The sequence below is a fragment of the Grus americana genome, chromosome 3 (assembly GCF_028858705.1).
Source record: "Grus americana isolate bGruAme1 chromosome 3, bGruAme1.mat, whole genome shotgun sequence".
NCBI classification, from domain to species: domain Eukaryota; kingdom Metazoa; phylum Chordata; class Aves; order Gruiformes; family Gruidae; genus Grus; species Grus americana.
Window position 1 is genome coordinate 82,965,900 of NC_072854.1, and position 15,488 is coordinate 82,981,387.

At 36.2% G+C, this 15,488-nt stretch overlaps 1 protein-coding gene across 3 annotated transcripts in view; it reads right to left on the minus strand.

The window, feature by feature from the left end:
- ARID4B (AT-rich interaction domain 4B) overlaps positions 1–15,488 on the minus strand; it is an 89,574-nt gene that overhangs the window by 27,494 nt on the left and 46,592 nt on the right. For all 3 annotated transcript variants that reach the window (XM_054822290.1, XM_054822291.1, XM_054822289.1), the window contains exons 9-16: positions 13,683–13,762; positions 12,248–12,321; positions 11,239–11,384; positions 7,306–7,378; positions 5,959–6,053; positions 4,754–4,851; positions 4,279–4,546; positions 3,110–3,282 (exon numbers count right to left, since the gene is read on the minus strand). In XM_054822290.1, coding sequence (XP_054678265.1) covers positions 3,110–3,282; positions 4,279–4,546; positions 4,754–4,851; positions 5,959–6,053; positions 7,306–7,378; positions 11,239–11,384; positions 12,248–12,321; positions 13,683–13,762 — 1,007 coding nt within the window. The remainder of the gene's footprint in view (positions 1–3,109; positions 3,283–4,278; positions 4,547–4,753; positions 4,852–5,958; positions 6,054–7,305; positions 7,379–11,238; positions 11,385–12,247; positions 12,322–13,682; positions 13,763–15,488) is intronic.

Here is a 15,488-nt window from a genome sequence, read left to right on the forward strand (position 1 = left end):
TTTTTTTACTGTTTTTATGACTAGAAGCTGCACAAACCTGTATCCAGCACAATGCATCTTCCACTAGCCACACAAAAACCAAGAAAAGCATGTACAGAATAAGGGGCAAGCTGCCTTTGAATCTTTATTCTCAGTGTTCACAGACACACAAGTAGGCAAGAAACAGGCACTCTGGGGAAGAAAGGAAGAGAACCACATTCAGCCCTTCCTCTTCATCATATTGTTACAGTATATGCAGGAGTGACCAGAGGATTGAAGAGGTAGCAATTTCAAAGAGCTGAGACACGTGGGATTGCAGAGAGAAATAAAACCTCTGGAAAATAAACAACCCTTGCTTCCAGTAATACTTCCTGAGATCTGGAACCTGGGAATTAGATTCAGTCCACCCAACAGAAATTCAGTAAAAAGAAATCCATAAGTTTTTCTGTCCTCTTGGTTCCTTGTGTGTATACACACGTAAGCTACATGAAGATGCCAAAAGTCCTACAGACATAAATTCAAATAGCAAACTCTACAAGATTGCCTTATATAGTATTAGATTTGTTTGGCTATTTGGTTAGGATTATGAAAGATAGATGGTCCATAGCTAAAAAAAAAAAAAAAAAAAAAAAAAGGTTTCAGGAATACATTTTAAATACACTGACAAAAATTCAGTCCACAGTGATCTATTTTGATTACATTTTGGGCATTTTTTGCATGATTGGTTTTCCACCTGCAAAAATGTATTTTTCATTTTGTATTTCAGTTCAACAAAGAACTCAAGCCACAGCATTTCCCTTCTCTGTACAACCTTTGCTATTTCTAATCCATAAATTTGGGGGTGGAAGAGTACAATGTTGTACAACATCCCCACCAGCATATCAGGCTCACAAAACCCCTTTATGTCTTTATGGTATAAACACTAAAAACATTGTATAACATTTAGGATGACAGTTACATTTTTAAAAACTCTTTAAAGATGACAGAAGTGCATTTTGTATTTCCTATCAATCTTTGAGGAAAGAAAGGAAAAGAAATCATGCTAACAGCACTAGTGCAGTACTACTGCTTATAAATGCTTACAGACTATTAACTGCTACGAATGTTTCATTTTTCCAAGTTTAAATTATTCCTTGATACATATCCCTAGTAATGACCACATCACCACTTACATCTATTTTTAGAGCTATGCCTTCTATTCTAAGCAACTCGTTACAGTCTTTCACGAATCACAATAGCAAAATACTAGTTAGCAGATTTTTTACTGGATAAATAAAGAGAAACATAGAGAAAAGAACTCAATTACAATCAGATGAATTGGGGAAAGTTAAGAGGAAATAGTTTTTTATTTATGAAAACAACAAAAAAACTGTAGAAAAAAACTAAGAAAACTCATAACATTTTTAATGTCATAAATAACTCAAATGGACACGAATCAGGAATAAAAAACCACCCCAAAATAATAAAGGATAAAGCAAATGTAGCTTACAATTTTATGTCTCATTTATGATAGCAGCACAGTAAGTATTAAGCCACTCTACTTTCCAAGTATATAAATAAACACAAAGTAATATCACAAATGTACACACATATAAATACACAATTTAGGGAACTTTAAAAACTGCTATTTTCTAAGCAGTGCAAAGTGTTCCATCTATTTAGTTACATGTTTTGAAAGTAACATTGTAAACCTGGTACAGTACAACTCATCTAGCTTTAAAATGGCAAATGTAACAAATTCCAGCAATTGATCTTTTAAAAAAAGAAAAAAATTGACATCAGATACAAATGAAATTACATCCATAGAGAAAAGGTACTTCTAACTGAGTTCAGGTAAACTTAATTTTTCAGTATTCTGCATTTCTGAGTTACAGAAATTGCTAAAGTAATCTCACTGAAAATATTTAGGAAGATAAAACCATTTTACAGAAAGATCCTTCCAGAATCTGTTATATGAAAATGAAAACTCTCAATAAAATAAAAAGAACTATTACCAATTAATCAAAAATCAATATACCGAACTACGCCATTCCATCAAAACCCTTAACGGGCCAGAAAAAGCATTAAGAGTTAATGATATTTAGACAGAAGATTAAGACAGCTGATCTACTAAATAGCAAAGATTGCTGGAATTAACAAGGGAATTACTGGTCAGGAAACAGCTGGTATTAAATAAAAAAAAAAAAACCCACAAAACACAACCATCCCTGATATGCAGACTGCTGTGAAAGAAGGTGTCATTATCTGCTTTTCCATTTGTAATAGCTTCTCCTCTAAGCATCTGTCAGTGTTTTTTGCTAAAGACAAGATACTGTATTAAAAAGAGACCTTCGATCTGACCTGTAATGGCCATTTTTGTGTTCTTACCACTTGAAATCTTACTGTATGAGGGTCCTAATTGCAAGAATATTACTTGTTAACACACTGGGTGTTAGTGAGGAGTACACGCTGTTGTAAACTTTGTATCTTTTGCGTGGCTGCTGAAAAAAGCTTATTTTTATTTTTTTCACTGAAACAGGAAAACCTGCCCATTCCATAAAGGAAACAAAGAGATCACCTGCACATATCCATTGTGGCTCTGAGCATCCCTATTACTTCAATCTCTTCCTTCCAAATCTCCTGTCTGAAGGACTGACTGCACAAGAGACTCCTATCAGTATTACGCCCACTCAATAGCAAAATTATTACTGAGTGATGCAAGGTACTTCCATCTTTTTCGGTATTACCCGTAACACACCACTGTCCAACAGCAAAAGCTGGAAAACACAAGTTTGTGAAATACTTGTACCAAAATTAAGTAGACAAATACTACTGGAAACAGCTCCAATTTTTTTGTCTTAAATCAAATAGTCACCTATGCTTTGTATGTTTGTTTGCTCACTCAACTTATAAATATTTAGGCCTGGACCCTGTAAAAACTTAAGTTTGGTTTGGTTTTTTTTTTTTTTTTTAATCAGATCCACAAACTTAAATGGCATTAACCATGACAAAGTTAGGAACACAGAGGTCTCTGGAAGATCTAAGAGTCTAATTCACTACAGGGACATCTGACTTGCAGTTCAAATTACGAGAGTAAAATTTAATGAACACACATCAGATGCCTTATCTGATTACAAACAGAGTAACTTACCCTGATTTTTCTTTTTCTTCAGCATCTGCATTTACGGTAGGATTTTCCATTTCTTTAATCTTCTCCTCCTCTTTATCTTCTAGTTTGGTTTCACCTTCAGTTTTGATTATATTTAAGTCCTTTTCTTGATCAGGCTGAGTATATGCAGAATCTGGCAAATTTTTTTTGTTTCCCTAGGATAATAAAAAAACCTTTAGTTAACTTATAAGGTGAAAACAAAGATAAAAAGGATTTAAGAAAGGGCAGACAAAACACACTGAAGTTAGATAAGCAAAAAAAAAATATCTAGAGTCTAGGGCCTGTTCTAAAATTACAGCACCTCCATTGTTTTTTCTTCTGAAAATCTCAAGCTAAACATAACAAGACTTCAAAGTTGCAGCCAGTGTCCTAGCTAGCGATATAGGCATGCAGCTCTGAACTTGAAAGCAATCTCTAAGATGAATGCTTCATAGGGTAAGTTTTCACTTACGGTGCAGACAGATCAGTACTGGCCTAGCTGGTATTCACCCTGGAGTTAGTACCAGCTGACAGACCAGGGCTGGCCGCCACTTACATGCAGAAGCATTACAGTTGTGTTACACGCTGACTTGATGCATTACACTGCTTCCAGAGCAAATTGCTAAGCCTGCACAGCACAGCACTTCAGCTTATTGCCCTGGACTTCCTTTGCTAAAACCACTGAGTCAACATTGGATTTTGAAAAGGTATAAATATGTGTCTCTCTGGACCACTGAACTACATTAGACCACTGCGTACATCATATGGCCCAGGTCTTTGTAGAGCTTCACAAGCAAGATTTATGAGGGCTTAAAAGCATGTCTAAATGCAAAATAAAAGTATCAGCACTGTAGTTAGCTGTGAGCATGCACTACCCAGATCGAGATAAAGCTGCACGCTGATTAGTCTCCATTTGACCTGGGAGGCCCCCAAATAAGTGGAATGTTGCAGCTGCTTCCTAACAAGTCAGACATTTTGACATCAAGATTCCCTAAAACTGGCACCTAGAGATAAATATGGCTCAAATGTATTGTTCTGAATTCCATCTACACCACATTTTTATCTTCTTTTAAATCCATTATGGAGATTTCAATCTTGACGTGAATTCATGGTTATCAGCACACCACCTGACTTTGCAAACAGGATATAACATGAACATTAAAATATTTTACCAGAACAGAGGGCTTATCGTTTTCTTTACTTTCATTATCATTCTCAGCTAACTTTTTTTCTTCTTCTTGTACTATTGCTACTTCCTCCTGCTTGCGCTCCTCCTTATCCACTTTTATTTCTTTTACATCCTGCTCTGGTTCTTCACGCATCTTCAATTCTTTTTCTTTTTCACAGTCTTTACAAGGCTTGCTTGTCACTTTCTCTGGCAATGCCATTTGAAATTCAATGTTAGCTGATGTACAATACTCTTCAAAACCATAGAGATATCTAAAAGAAAAAAATTGCTTGCGATAAGCAAGTTTGTTTCAAGAAAGAACAGGCTACCTAGCAGAAGCTAAAACATGAACAGTATGTTTAAAGCCTAACAAACTGTATTGTAAAGTTATGGACTTTATGTATATTACCACTACCATAGGATCATTTCAGTTCTTTCTAGTGCTGTTTTAGCACAAACTTCATAGTTTTATTACTTACTTTTTGTATGCACATTTAACATTATATCCTGCAGCTGAATTCAATACAGGGATTCCAAGATCTTGATAAACCTGCTTCCACACTGCTCCACTTTCAATCTGTTAAAAGTAAATGAAGTCATGGGTTTTGAATTAACTCACTGACACAAAAAAGACTAAGTCAAAGTTTACAACTTTGGAAAATAATTAAAGTAATTTCCTCTGATCTATAAAATTACTATTTATCACACACACAATATTTCACCATAATGTAAACTGTAGTCTAATATAACTACTTTAAACAATTTAGCATTTCTGCATTTCAGTAAGCCACAGCAGGCTTTCCTCTCCAGGCAGTAATAAAACAAAGGAAAGAAAATACAAACATCAGAAAAATGAGTACATAATTTTTATTTTATAAGTAATTCTTAACTACCAGAGCTAGAATTTTAATTAAATTGGTAAGAAAAAATTCATTCAAAGCATTAACAATACTCAGCGCTAGCAGCACTGCACCAGATACAGTGGCTACTGGTCTTTCATTACATCCCTAATATGCCCTTTGGTGTCAAAGTTTTGTGACAGTGTGATAAGCTCATTTCTAACCATCTGTGAAGGTAAAGTAGATGTACTGCAATAATCAAGTACAAGATCCTCTCCTGTATATCAGAAAGGTGTCACTGTACAAACGTACCTCCTCAGCAGACTGGTTAAATTTATGGGAAGTGGCCCAAAGCAGTAGCAGAATCTGCTTGGCCATGAATTCCATATGCTTCAATTACTGCTCCACGACCAATCCACTAATCCCAGTCAGCACATTCTTCTATATAATGCCCAGAACAGAGAGGAATTAAGGGCCTCACATAGACCTTAAACTGGATTACTTGTCTTTGGGATTTTATTGAGCAGTGACTCTTCTCGCTTTCTGAGGTAACAACTTTTTTTATCAGACACGCATTTCTTGAAATATCACAGAAACACACATGCTGTTATACAGCAATAATTAAACGTGCTGAGAAGATGTGTAATTTATTTAGAATATAATTAGTTTCTGGTTCCTGTTAAAGCACGTTTTTCAGAGCTACAGGGTGTCTTACATAGCTGTAGTATTCAATTTTCATATGTCTAAAGCTCCTGTGTAAGATTCTTCTTTATCACTATTTAAACAAAAATAAACAGCATCCTCAGATTTTATGGCCCTGGAATACTCATCATATTAATACTCACATTATCAAATCCTCCAAGCTTGTGTACAAGTCTGAATAATTTGAAGAGATTCAAATTTCTATATCCTAATACAGGACGTTTGTTAATAGGAGTCCCTGTGAACAAAGACAGTTATTACTGTGTTTTGAAATATCTTTTTCAGAATAACATGGAATCCACATCACAGGCATGACTACACTATTAAATACAGTATTGTAAACCCCTCCCTCTGATCACCTCGCACATCCGGCACTTTCTCTTCACGAAACTAAACAAACTCAAGAGGCTTAATAATCCATTTTCCCTGTAGTTCAGTAATGTAATTTAATTCATACATATACATTCTTCCATATATTATTGAACATACATAAATGATGCAACTTTTCTTGCTACCTATATTATACCTGTTTTTATTTCACCTGCTGAAACAATTACATCTAAAAATAGCCGCGTAGTCATCACAGAATTATAGAATGGTTTGGGTTGGAAGGGACCTTAAAGATCATCTAGTTCCAACCCCCCTGCTGCGGGCAGGGACACCCTCCACTAGATCACGTTGCCCAAAGCCTCAGTCCTCTCACTACAATTAAAAAAAATAAAAATACTTCCCCAGGAACAACTCCCGCAATGCTTCAAAGAGCTGAAACTTCCCATGCTACTCTACTAGCAGTAGCTACCACATCGTCATCTCTTGTAAACAGTTCTGCAACTCATCTTCACATGTAATTAAAAGATACTAATTTAACTAGTTATAATATTAAACACCTTCACCCCTGTCTCCACACTGTACTTTTCTTGCAGTGTAGAAATACCTAGTAATTATATAATAATATATAAATATAATACCTAGTATTATATTATTTAATATAATAAATGGCATTTGCTTCTAAAAGTGTTTCAATCTACCTTACTGATAATGCTCATGCATTTCAGCTATCAGAATTCACAGAAGAAAACTAGCACAAACTAAATGCTTTTCTCCATGATCCTAAAAAGTGGGAGGGTGGTTAAATTTTATTCTATTTAAGAATTTTAAAGTTATGAAACTAAGTATATACATTAATATGATTGAGGATATTGAATGTTTGACTATACACACTGTAAGTACACAGTACAAAATATACTGGGATATATGAGGTACTATCCATTTATTTCTGAAAGCAGGAACAAGCGACTGTATTTTAGGAGAAGAGTCAAGTGACAGACTTATCTTCTAAATAGCAGGGAAGCCAGGAGCAATGAATACAGTCTTACTGTTTCCAAAACCGAACTGCAAAGCACTACTAGTTTACAGACTCAATTCTTCAGATATATTGCTTAACAATGCTTTATCTTCAGCTTCTACAAGTCGAAGATTAAAATGCCTACCTCTGTCTTCCATGAACTTGTATAATTGCTGAAGAAAATTCTCTCGTTCTTCAGGAAATGGCTCTATTTCCTCCTGTTTAAAGTAATACACACAAGAATTATCACTGTTTTGAGTTCCAGTCCTTCATTAAGAAACATATGGCAGTGATAATTTAGGTTCAAATGTTTAAGCTTGTTTTACTGTAGCCAGCAACAGGATACTAAACAAAGAGACACATGCTCTCAAGTGCTATGCCACATGGAAGTAAGTTCTATAAACTACAGTTTTTCAAAATATATAAAACAATAACTGTAAAGACACATTGAAATTGGATTTTTGATTGATCACTGAAGTATCATAAGTGATACCATAAATCAAGATGTATTCTCGATTTTGTTCATTAATGCAGAAAGTCTGGGAGACAGCACTTTTAATGATCAGGAGATAATATTGGAAATCTCAGGTCTGTTTCTACTGCAGTTAAGTGACTCCTTGGTGCCTGGATACACTATGCCACTTTTCAGGGATGAAGTGACGAAGAAATGGCGCTCGCGCTTTCTTAGGAGTTCTAATCCACAGTACTGGCAAACTGCAGCCAATGGCACTGCATGCATGCTGCCATGGGGTACGGGCTGAACGCATGGTGAGCAGGATCAATCCCACAACTGAAATAACAATGGATATTTTGGATGTTCAGTTCATTGCACTAATAAATCTTTGTATTAGATTCACTTAGAGTAATAAACAGTGGAGTTTCATAACAAAGCACTATAGCTTATTTTATAGTACTTCGTAATTTCCTTAGGAAACCTGACTTGCTGCAACCAGTAGCAATAAGATATTCACATAAGCAAAATTCTCAGAAATTCTGATGGCTAAGCTACTTCAAAACAATACGTCAAATATAAGTTGATTAATTTTCTGAATATTTTTTAGTACTACTTGTAAAGTTTCCAAAAATTACTGATAAAAGTTATTCAGTAAATCTAAAAGAAATTATTTTCCTTTAGTGTTTTTTCATTCCATGTTTATCTTTTCCATTCTTCAACAGTCTCCTTGTACTAAATATTAAAGCTTCACCTACCCTGAAGCAAGGGAACAAAATGTATTGTCTTTAAAGTTATAGCAAGTCAGCTGAGAAATCAATAGAAACAAAATATCATTATTAAACAGAACAGGAAAAAAACCTCAACACAAACACAAAAAACCCCACATCATCTGCTGAAGCTATTTAAGAAAGAGATGGATGGCTGAAAATAAGGTCAAGGAAAGCTAAAACTATTACCCATAAGTTGTTTTTTTCTTATTTTATACTTCATCAAATGTACTTGGAGGATGTATCAGAGCAAATAGGCATAAAACGAAGAACCAATATTCCCAATATGCTGAAATAATTGTCATTTAAGTATAATTATCAACAGAAATGCAATGAAAATATTACACAGTTTTGCAAAGGCAACGCAAGAGCAAAAGTCTCTGCGAGGGGCATTACATGATGAGCATCTATCTGATACTCAGCATACCAGCAGAGCCCAGAGCAGGCTACTTCAATGAGCAAGGACAGGCTGGGTAGAGAAATGAAACCAGTATACTAGATACATCCTCAAGGGGTGGGAGCATCAGAAATCAGGTATATCTAGCAATTCTTCATCAAGAGGTATGAGGTGATGCTGCAGCTCTGCCTATAGTACAGACAAACATCTGGTTAAGATCATTCACATTTCACAGGCAAAGGTGGTAAAGGAAACACTGATAGCAAGCAACGGATTCAGCTTGCAAACATAAAACTTAGAAAAAAAAAAGATTAAAGGATTTTGCCTCTGTTTTAGAAACCTCCTGGTTCAGTAGGTGACTGAAACATTGGATACTGGAGAAGAAAATATCACAAGAGATGTCACAATAAATCCCAAAATATTTGCCTGATATGAGATCTTCATGTCTAGCGCATGGAAAGACTAGCTCATAAAACACCACATACAACTAAGAGGAGCTAGAGAGAAGGTATAAAAGGGTACAAGGTCAAATATTTACAGACACTGTAGCTAAAGACTGTATTCTTCACCTGCAAGTACTGAGGGAATATTACTATACAAAGATAGTATGTCACCTTGCACAGGTACAAACCTATCTACCATTCATCATGCCCATGGCTGGACACGAACCTGCTCTGAAAGTTTAGGAACTGTGCTGAGCCCGAGGAAGTACTCCCTGCTTCTGAAAATACTAAGCAGAGCACCGCCCCTTGCAAACTGGGCTTTGTAACTTTTGATCAGAGCTGGATAATCTCCTGTGAGCATAAAGAAGAGGCAGAATGAACTCACGGGCATGGAGAGGTGGTGAAGCTTTTACTTCACACCTTTGCAGTCTCCCAACTAATCTTAAAATAAAGAAATGAATGAATAAAAGATGGAACACCATTTTCTGGCATACCAGAGCCACAATCTCCAAGGACAGTGTATTGAGAGAAAGATTGTATCAACCATTTAAGACCCAAACCAGTTCAGTTTCTCCTCTACAATTCCACTATTGATTGGAATTTCAGTTTACTGCATTATTGGCAGTTGCATAACATATTAAAGAAAGCTCTCAAACCCTAGTGACAGAAAAAGTGATAATGGGTAGATAGAGATTTTGAGTACCACCAGAAGGTACAAGAGTAAGCAAAAGATTCGAAAGCCCCTCTTCCAGCCTCACAGCTAGCTGTAAAATAAAGTTCTTTCCACTATTTTTCTTCTCTCCTCTTCATTTTTTTTTCTGGTCAGGAGGCTGGCAGGGAAGAACAGACTATGAAAAAACCAAGCATGAGGTAGGACTCCATACTTCCAGGACAAAAGAGAGAAGAAAGGTGGAAGAGGAGTGCATGAGCTAATGCCTTCATTGAAAGCTCTTTTGCTTCTTTACATCAGGGTAGCCAGAGAGATAGCTTGTAGAGAAGCAATTCTTCAGTAGACCCAATGAGAGAGGTACAACTACTCAGATTTCTTGGTAATTATCTAAAGGTTTCAAAATCTCTCCCTTTTCAGCACTCCAGAACTAGTAAACTATTTTCTACAGCTAGAAGCAGGGAAAGAACAGTGCAAACTCCTCCAATCTCTGCTTTGCAAGAGGACCTACAGCTGAAGCCTAGAATGGCAATTTGGGGGCAGGAAAGTGTAAGGTAGAAGGGGAAAGAGGACAGAGTGCCAGAGACAAAAAGGGAGGAAGAGACAACAGCAAGGCCATACCAGCTTAGTTTGGTTTTATTTTTCAAGTATGTCAAGAACGCAGGTCAGTAACAGGTTAGAGCTGCCTCCTCAGATGGAGCTCCTGTGTAAAAGGTAGCAAGCTTCCCTGTGGCTTGGAATGTGTGGTAAGACACGGGTACGTACTAGGGGAACAGCTCTATAGCCAGGAGAAAAGTTTATCATCACTTATGTGAGCAGCTATTTACAGCAGCACAATTTTAGCATGCACAGAACTCGCTCCATGGCCACAAAGGGGAAAATAAATCAACACTGTCATAATATATAATAAAGCAGATGCAAGACAAACTACAGAGGGAAACTACACCCTTCAGCACGTTGTAACACACTGCATTACTATAGAAGGGCAAACAACTGTTAATTTGGAGGGAGAGTGAACTACAAACTGGAAACCCATCTGGGCCATGACTGACATTACAGCCCAAGAATTAATATCACCCTAAGAAATGACTCAGTCTTTTGACTACATGTTTTTTACTTAGTGACTCAAAGATATTTTTTTTAAGATTTTCAAGTTGGTATTTTCGCATTAATCAATCTTTGTTGAATAAAGATTTTGAACACTGAGAGGCAATAATGTTGCCTACATTAACAATGTTGCCTATGTTAACACATTAAAGGTTCCCAAAGGTTAAAAAGACCTTCTTAAATATTGCAGTCTTGCTAATTTTTATGGGCTGTGTATCTATGCCCTTTACAAACTTCACTTGCCTCTTCCTCACTGCTGTTATCCTCTTTCTCTTTTTCATCCTCTTCCTCTTCTTCAGCTTCACTGCTGGAGCTGTCTTCTTTCAATTCTGTTTTCCAGTTACTAGGAACAGTTCTGTTTTTACGGAATTCAAGGGCTTGGTCAAAAGCTGTAAAAGGACCAGCATTTGTTAGCACTGCAGGAAGTATCAGTTTGACCAAATGTTTTAATCAAAAAAAGTAGCTGGGGCTGTGGGAGGCAAGGGGCGAAGAAGGAAAGACTGCAAATTAACAGTTCCACCCCCAAATTCAACAAGCCTCAACAGCAACCCCATGTTGTCCATCATTTGTCTTACCCAGCCAAACTGGCCTAGTGTTCTCTGCGCATCAAATTATTCAGAGCTATTATTAGGATTACTACCATATTACTGTCTATAGACACAAATAAGGATCTTCTGTATTAGGGCATATATGAAAATACAATTGAGAGAACCTCTATTCCAAGAGGTTTACACTGTGGTTTACATATATTGAACAGGGAGGGGGCGGCAGCAAAAATAAGCACAAGCTAATTCTAAGAGTTTAATCACACAAAATTAAACTTTCAAATTAATCCACAATTCCAGTTTCTTGAGAGTGCATTAAGGCAACTTAGCTATAACTGTTACGGGTACTATGGTGAGAATAAACCTATGAAGGTCTAATGCAAAAGGCCAAATACTAAATAACCTATAAAGCCAGTGTGTGCTGTATGATTATATCCTTTGTTTGGCATGCCTACATTTAAAATAAGTGCGGTAGAGTGGGGGTTTTTTTGTTTGGGGTTATTTTGTTGGGCTCTTTTGTTTGTTTGTTTGTTTTAAAAAAAGTTTCTCTAGACTTTCAGAGGTGGTGTTCTTCAATATATTATGCTATAGGAAAAGATCCTGTATTTTACCATTAAGACATGAACCAGTCTACCATAAACTTGGTCTAATTTATATAACTAAGTAAATACATACACATATGTTTTCTCATAGAAAGTTATTTTTACCTTGTTTTAACAAAGCATCAGGCTTTGGTGAAGTTTCACTAATCTCCCGAACATCTTTTCTTGGCACAGAAATGCTAGATAGTTTAGAAAGTGTAAAAAAGAAAAATAAATATTATTTTAAAGCTAAATTTATAGTATAATACAGAGCTATCACTAAGACTATGCACACTTACTAAACATACAGAAGAAGTATATCTTGACAATTCTATAGTGTTAATCTGGTACAGTATTAGTCAGTGGATTAAAAACAAAACTTCTACATAAATTTGGTTAGACCATCCATATGCATTCACTGCATATTAAAGAAAGCATTCTTCTTCCACTAACAGGTAGTTTCTGGAATCTCCCAAATATATATTACTTAACAAAAAACCTCATGTAAATTTAGCAAGTAACTACTCACCCACAAAGACAAAACCCCACCTTGCTTAAAACATAAATGAGTATTAGTATAAATTGTCAATATGAAATTGATTTCCATATTTTTCCATATTTTTAAACTTCTACTGTGGCTATATCCAAGGAAGCAAATCTGAACTGCAGCTTTGGGGGTTGAGGAGTGGGTGTATGTGCTTGTGCATGCACATGCTTATATGTGTTTCTCCAGTGACATGCACTGATGCCTGAATAACTATAAAATCATGAAGTGGTAGCCTAGACTTATAAGTAATTAAACCACAATGAAACTTAAATATTTTGATATCCTTTCTGCAAAAGCATTCTGTTAAATTTAACCAAGCAGAATAAACAGCTGCAATTTCTTAAATAAAAACAAAATCCTAGAAAAAATAATTCTATTGTCATTCATCAACCCCCACCCTCCCTGACCAACACAAGTTTAAGAACACAAAGTTCCTTACTCTATTGCAAATACCACACAGACTGGTTTTCTAGGTTTCTCTATTTTCTTTCCTACTCTGAGTGGTATTACAGCTCTTTTCAAAGAACATGAGAATACACAGTTGTAGTCTAGACTGAGATAAACATATGCCTTACTACCTCAAAAAAAAAAAAAAAAAGAGAATTTCTCTGTGTGGTGTATGCACGTGCATATGCCCCCACCCACCCCCTTCTGTAGCTGGATAAGCTTATGGCCACACCTCTGAAAAGCTGTGCTCTAATTCCAATCTGAGCAGAAAAGAGTCTCAGGCCATTCTCTAAGTCACAAAATACTGCTTTGTTTGCCACTATAGTAACAACGAAATTAAAACTAAGACAGATAGATTTATGCATCCCATTAATAATAACGACAAAGTTTAAGACTAACTTCATCACAATGCAGGCTGTCAACAGTTTTCTAAACATCTGAAAAATCTTCACAGAAACTTACTGAACTGACTGATGTTACTAATACTTTACCCAACACATCTCATATTACATTTCACTTGACTGTTATAGATTTTATTCAACTGTCAACCTCTACAGTCCTACTCACAATTTGCCATCCTTGAAAGAGCGGACGAGAATATTGTCTTTTTTCACTGCAATATCATCACTACAATCTGGACAAACAACCTGCAAAGATATTACAAATGCAAAGTTTAGCAAGGAAAAGGGAAAACAAGAGTATAATAGTATATATCGATGTTTCTTAAAAACCTTTTGGGCTCATTTCTTTTTAGCAACACTGAGATGAGAGCAACTGAGATCCCTCAAAACACAGGAGTGATGATCTCCTGAAATTACTGAATGCATGAGCTCATGCTTGCTTCCAGGAGGAAACCGATGTCTGCTGCCAGAGACATAAGGAAGGACAGCATTCTGACAAAAGTTAAGTATCTGTCATGCCACTACAGCTTATTCTACTTCTCATCCTAAAAGGACAGAACTTCCACCAAGCGCTGCCACCTGAGTTAGAGACCTCTTCTGAAAAACTTCCAGAAATTGCAATGATGTAACCACTCACGGTTTCAAAACCAAAGTCATACAGGATTTATGAAATGCAATTTTATAATGGAGGATTCATAAATTATCTATGTAGGAGAGAAGAGTGCCTCAAGTACAAGTATTACAATAGGGTCTTTAATTCAAGAGGTAGACTAATCAAGTCTAGCACTGAGACAGCATATTATTTGTTGCAATTTTAAAAGCTACTTAAGTTTTGTTAAACTAGTATACAAGTCACTAATTAAAAAGTTTCAAGAATTTAATAAAATACGTATAGTGAATTTCCAGAGTTATAGAACAGAAAAGCAACCCTCTCTGCCATTCATCTCTCTCCTCTCAAATGTAACATCTGTAGTTCTCTGCAGAGTTAAGAAAGTTCTGGCTGCTAAAAAACCCCAAGGAGCAGCTCATGACTGCAGCCCTAATTTAGCCCTGGTGAATACTTCTTTCTCACACCAACTGCTTTCAGTCCTACTTTCTCCACTAAACACACAAAGCTACTGCATGACAAAAGGGGTTTTTTCCTCCTTCCATAGGTCATCAGCATTATAGCATTTTAGAAAGTTAAGTCAAAAGCTCCATCTGATTTGGAAACAGAGTTGTATATCACAGAGCGTAGGCTAAGTATGCTTCTCAAGAAAAATAAAACTTAACAGCCTAAGTCTCCAAATTCAATGCATTCAACAGTCTCCAGAGAATTACTTTACAAAACTACAACTTACTAATTGAAAAGCAGTTTGATACACAGTTTGGAACAGTGTTTTAATATCAAGGCAAAGGACAGTGATTATCATGCCCCATTTGAAACAGACAGGTGCAATATCCTAACTCTCTAAAGATGAAAAAACGCCCTTCTGGCTTTAGCTATTGGTTTTCTAGAAGCATCAAGATTTTAGTAGTCAGAAATCCATTCAGAGGTTGGAAAACAGCTTACCACAACCTCATCTGGTGCCTTTACATTAAGCAACATCACCTCAATTTTGCCTGAAACAAGCTTTCTCGATTTCCTTGTAAAAAAACTCCACTGTAGTCATTGGAGGATGAGAGAGCTGATCCTATGTAAACTCAATTTTCTGAAAATGCTGCAAGCAGATCTCCTCACTGCACCTTCCTAAAGCCTTTAAGAACACATTAAAACTAAGCAATGCCATAAGGCTTACTAAATCACACTCTTTGACATAAGGAGCAACTGCCAGGCCTTTTTACAATTACAATTAGCCATTGCTTTCAACCCACCCACTCCCCAAAAGAAAAAACAAAAAAACCTGAAAAATCCCATGCATGCAGGATTAAAACAATATAGTCAATCACTGAGACCTATACAGTTTTACAGGCTACCTGGTTACAGGACTGA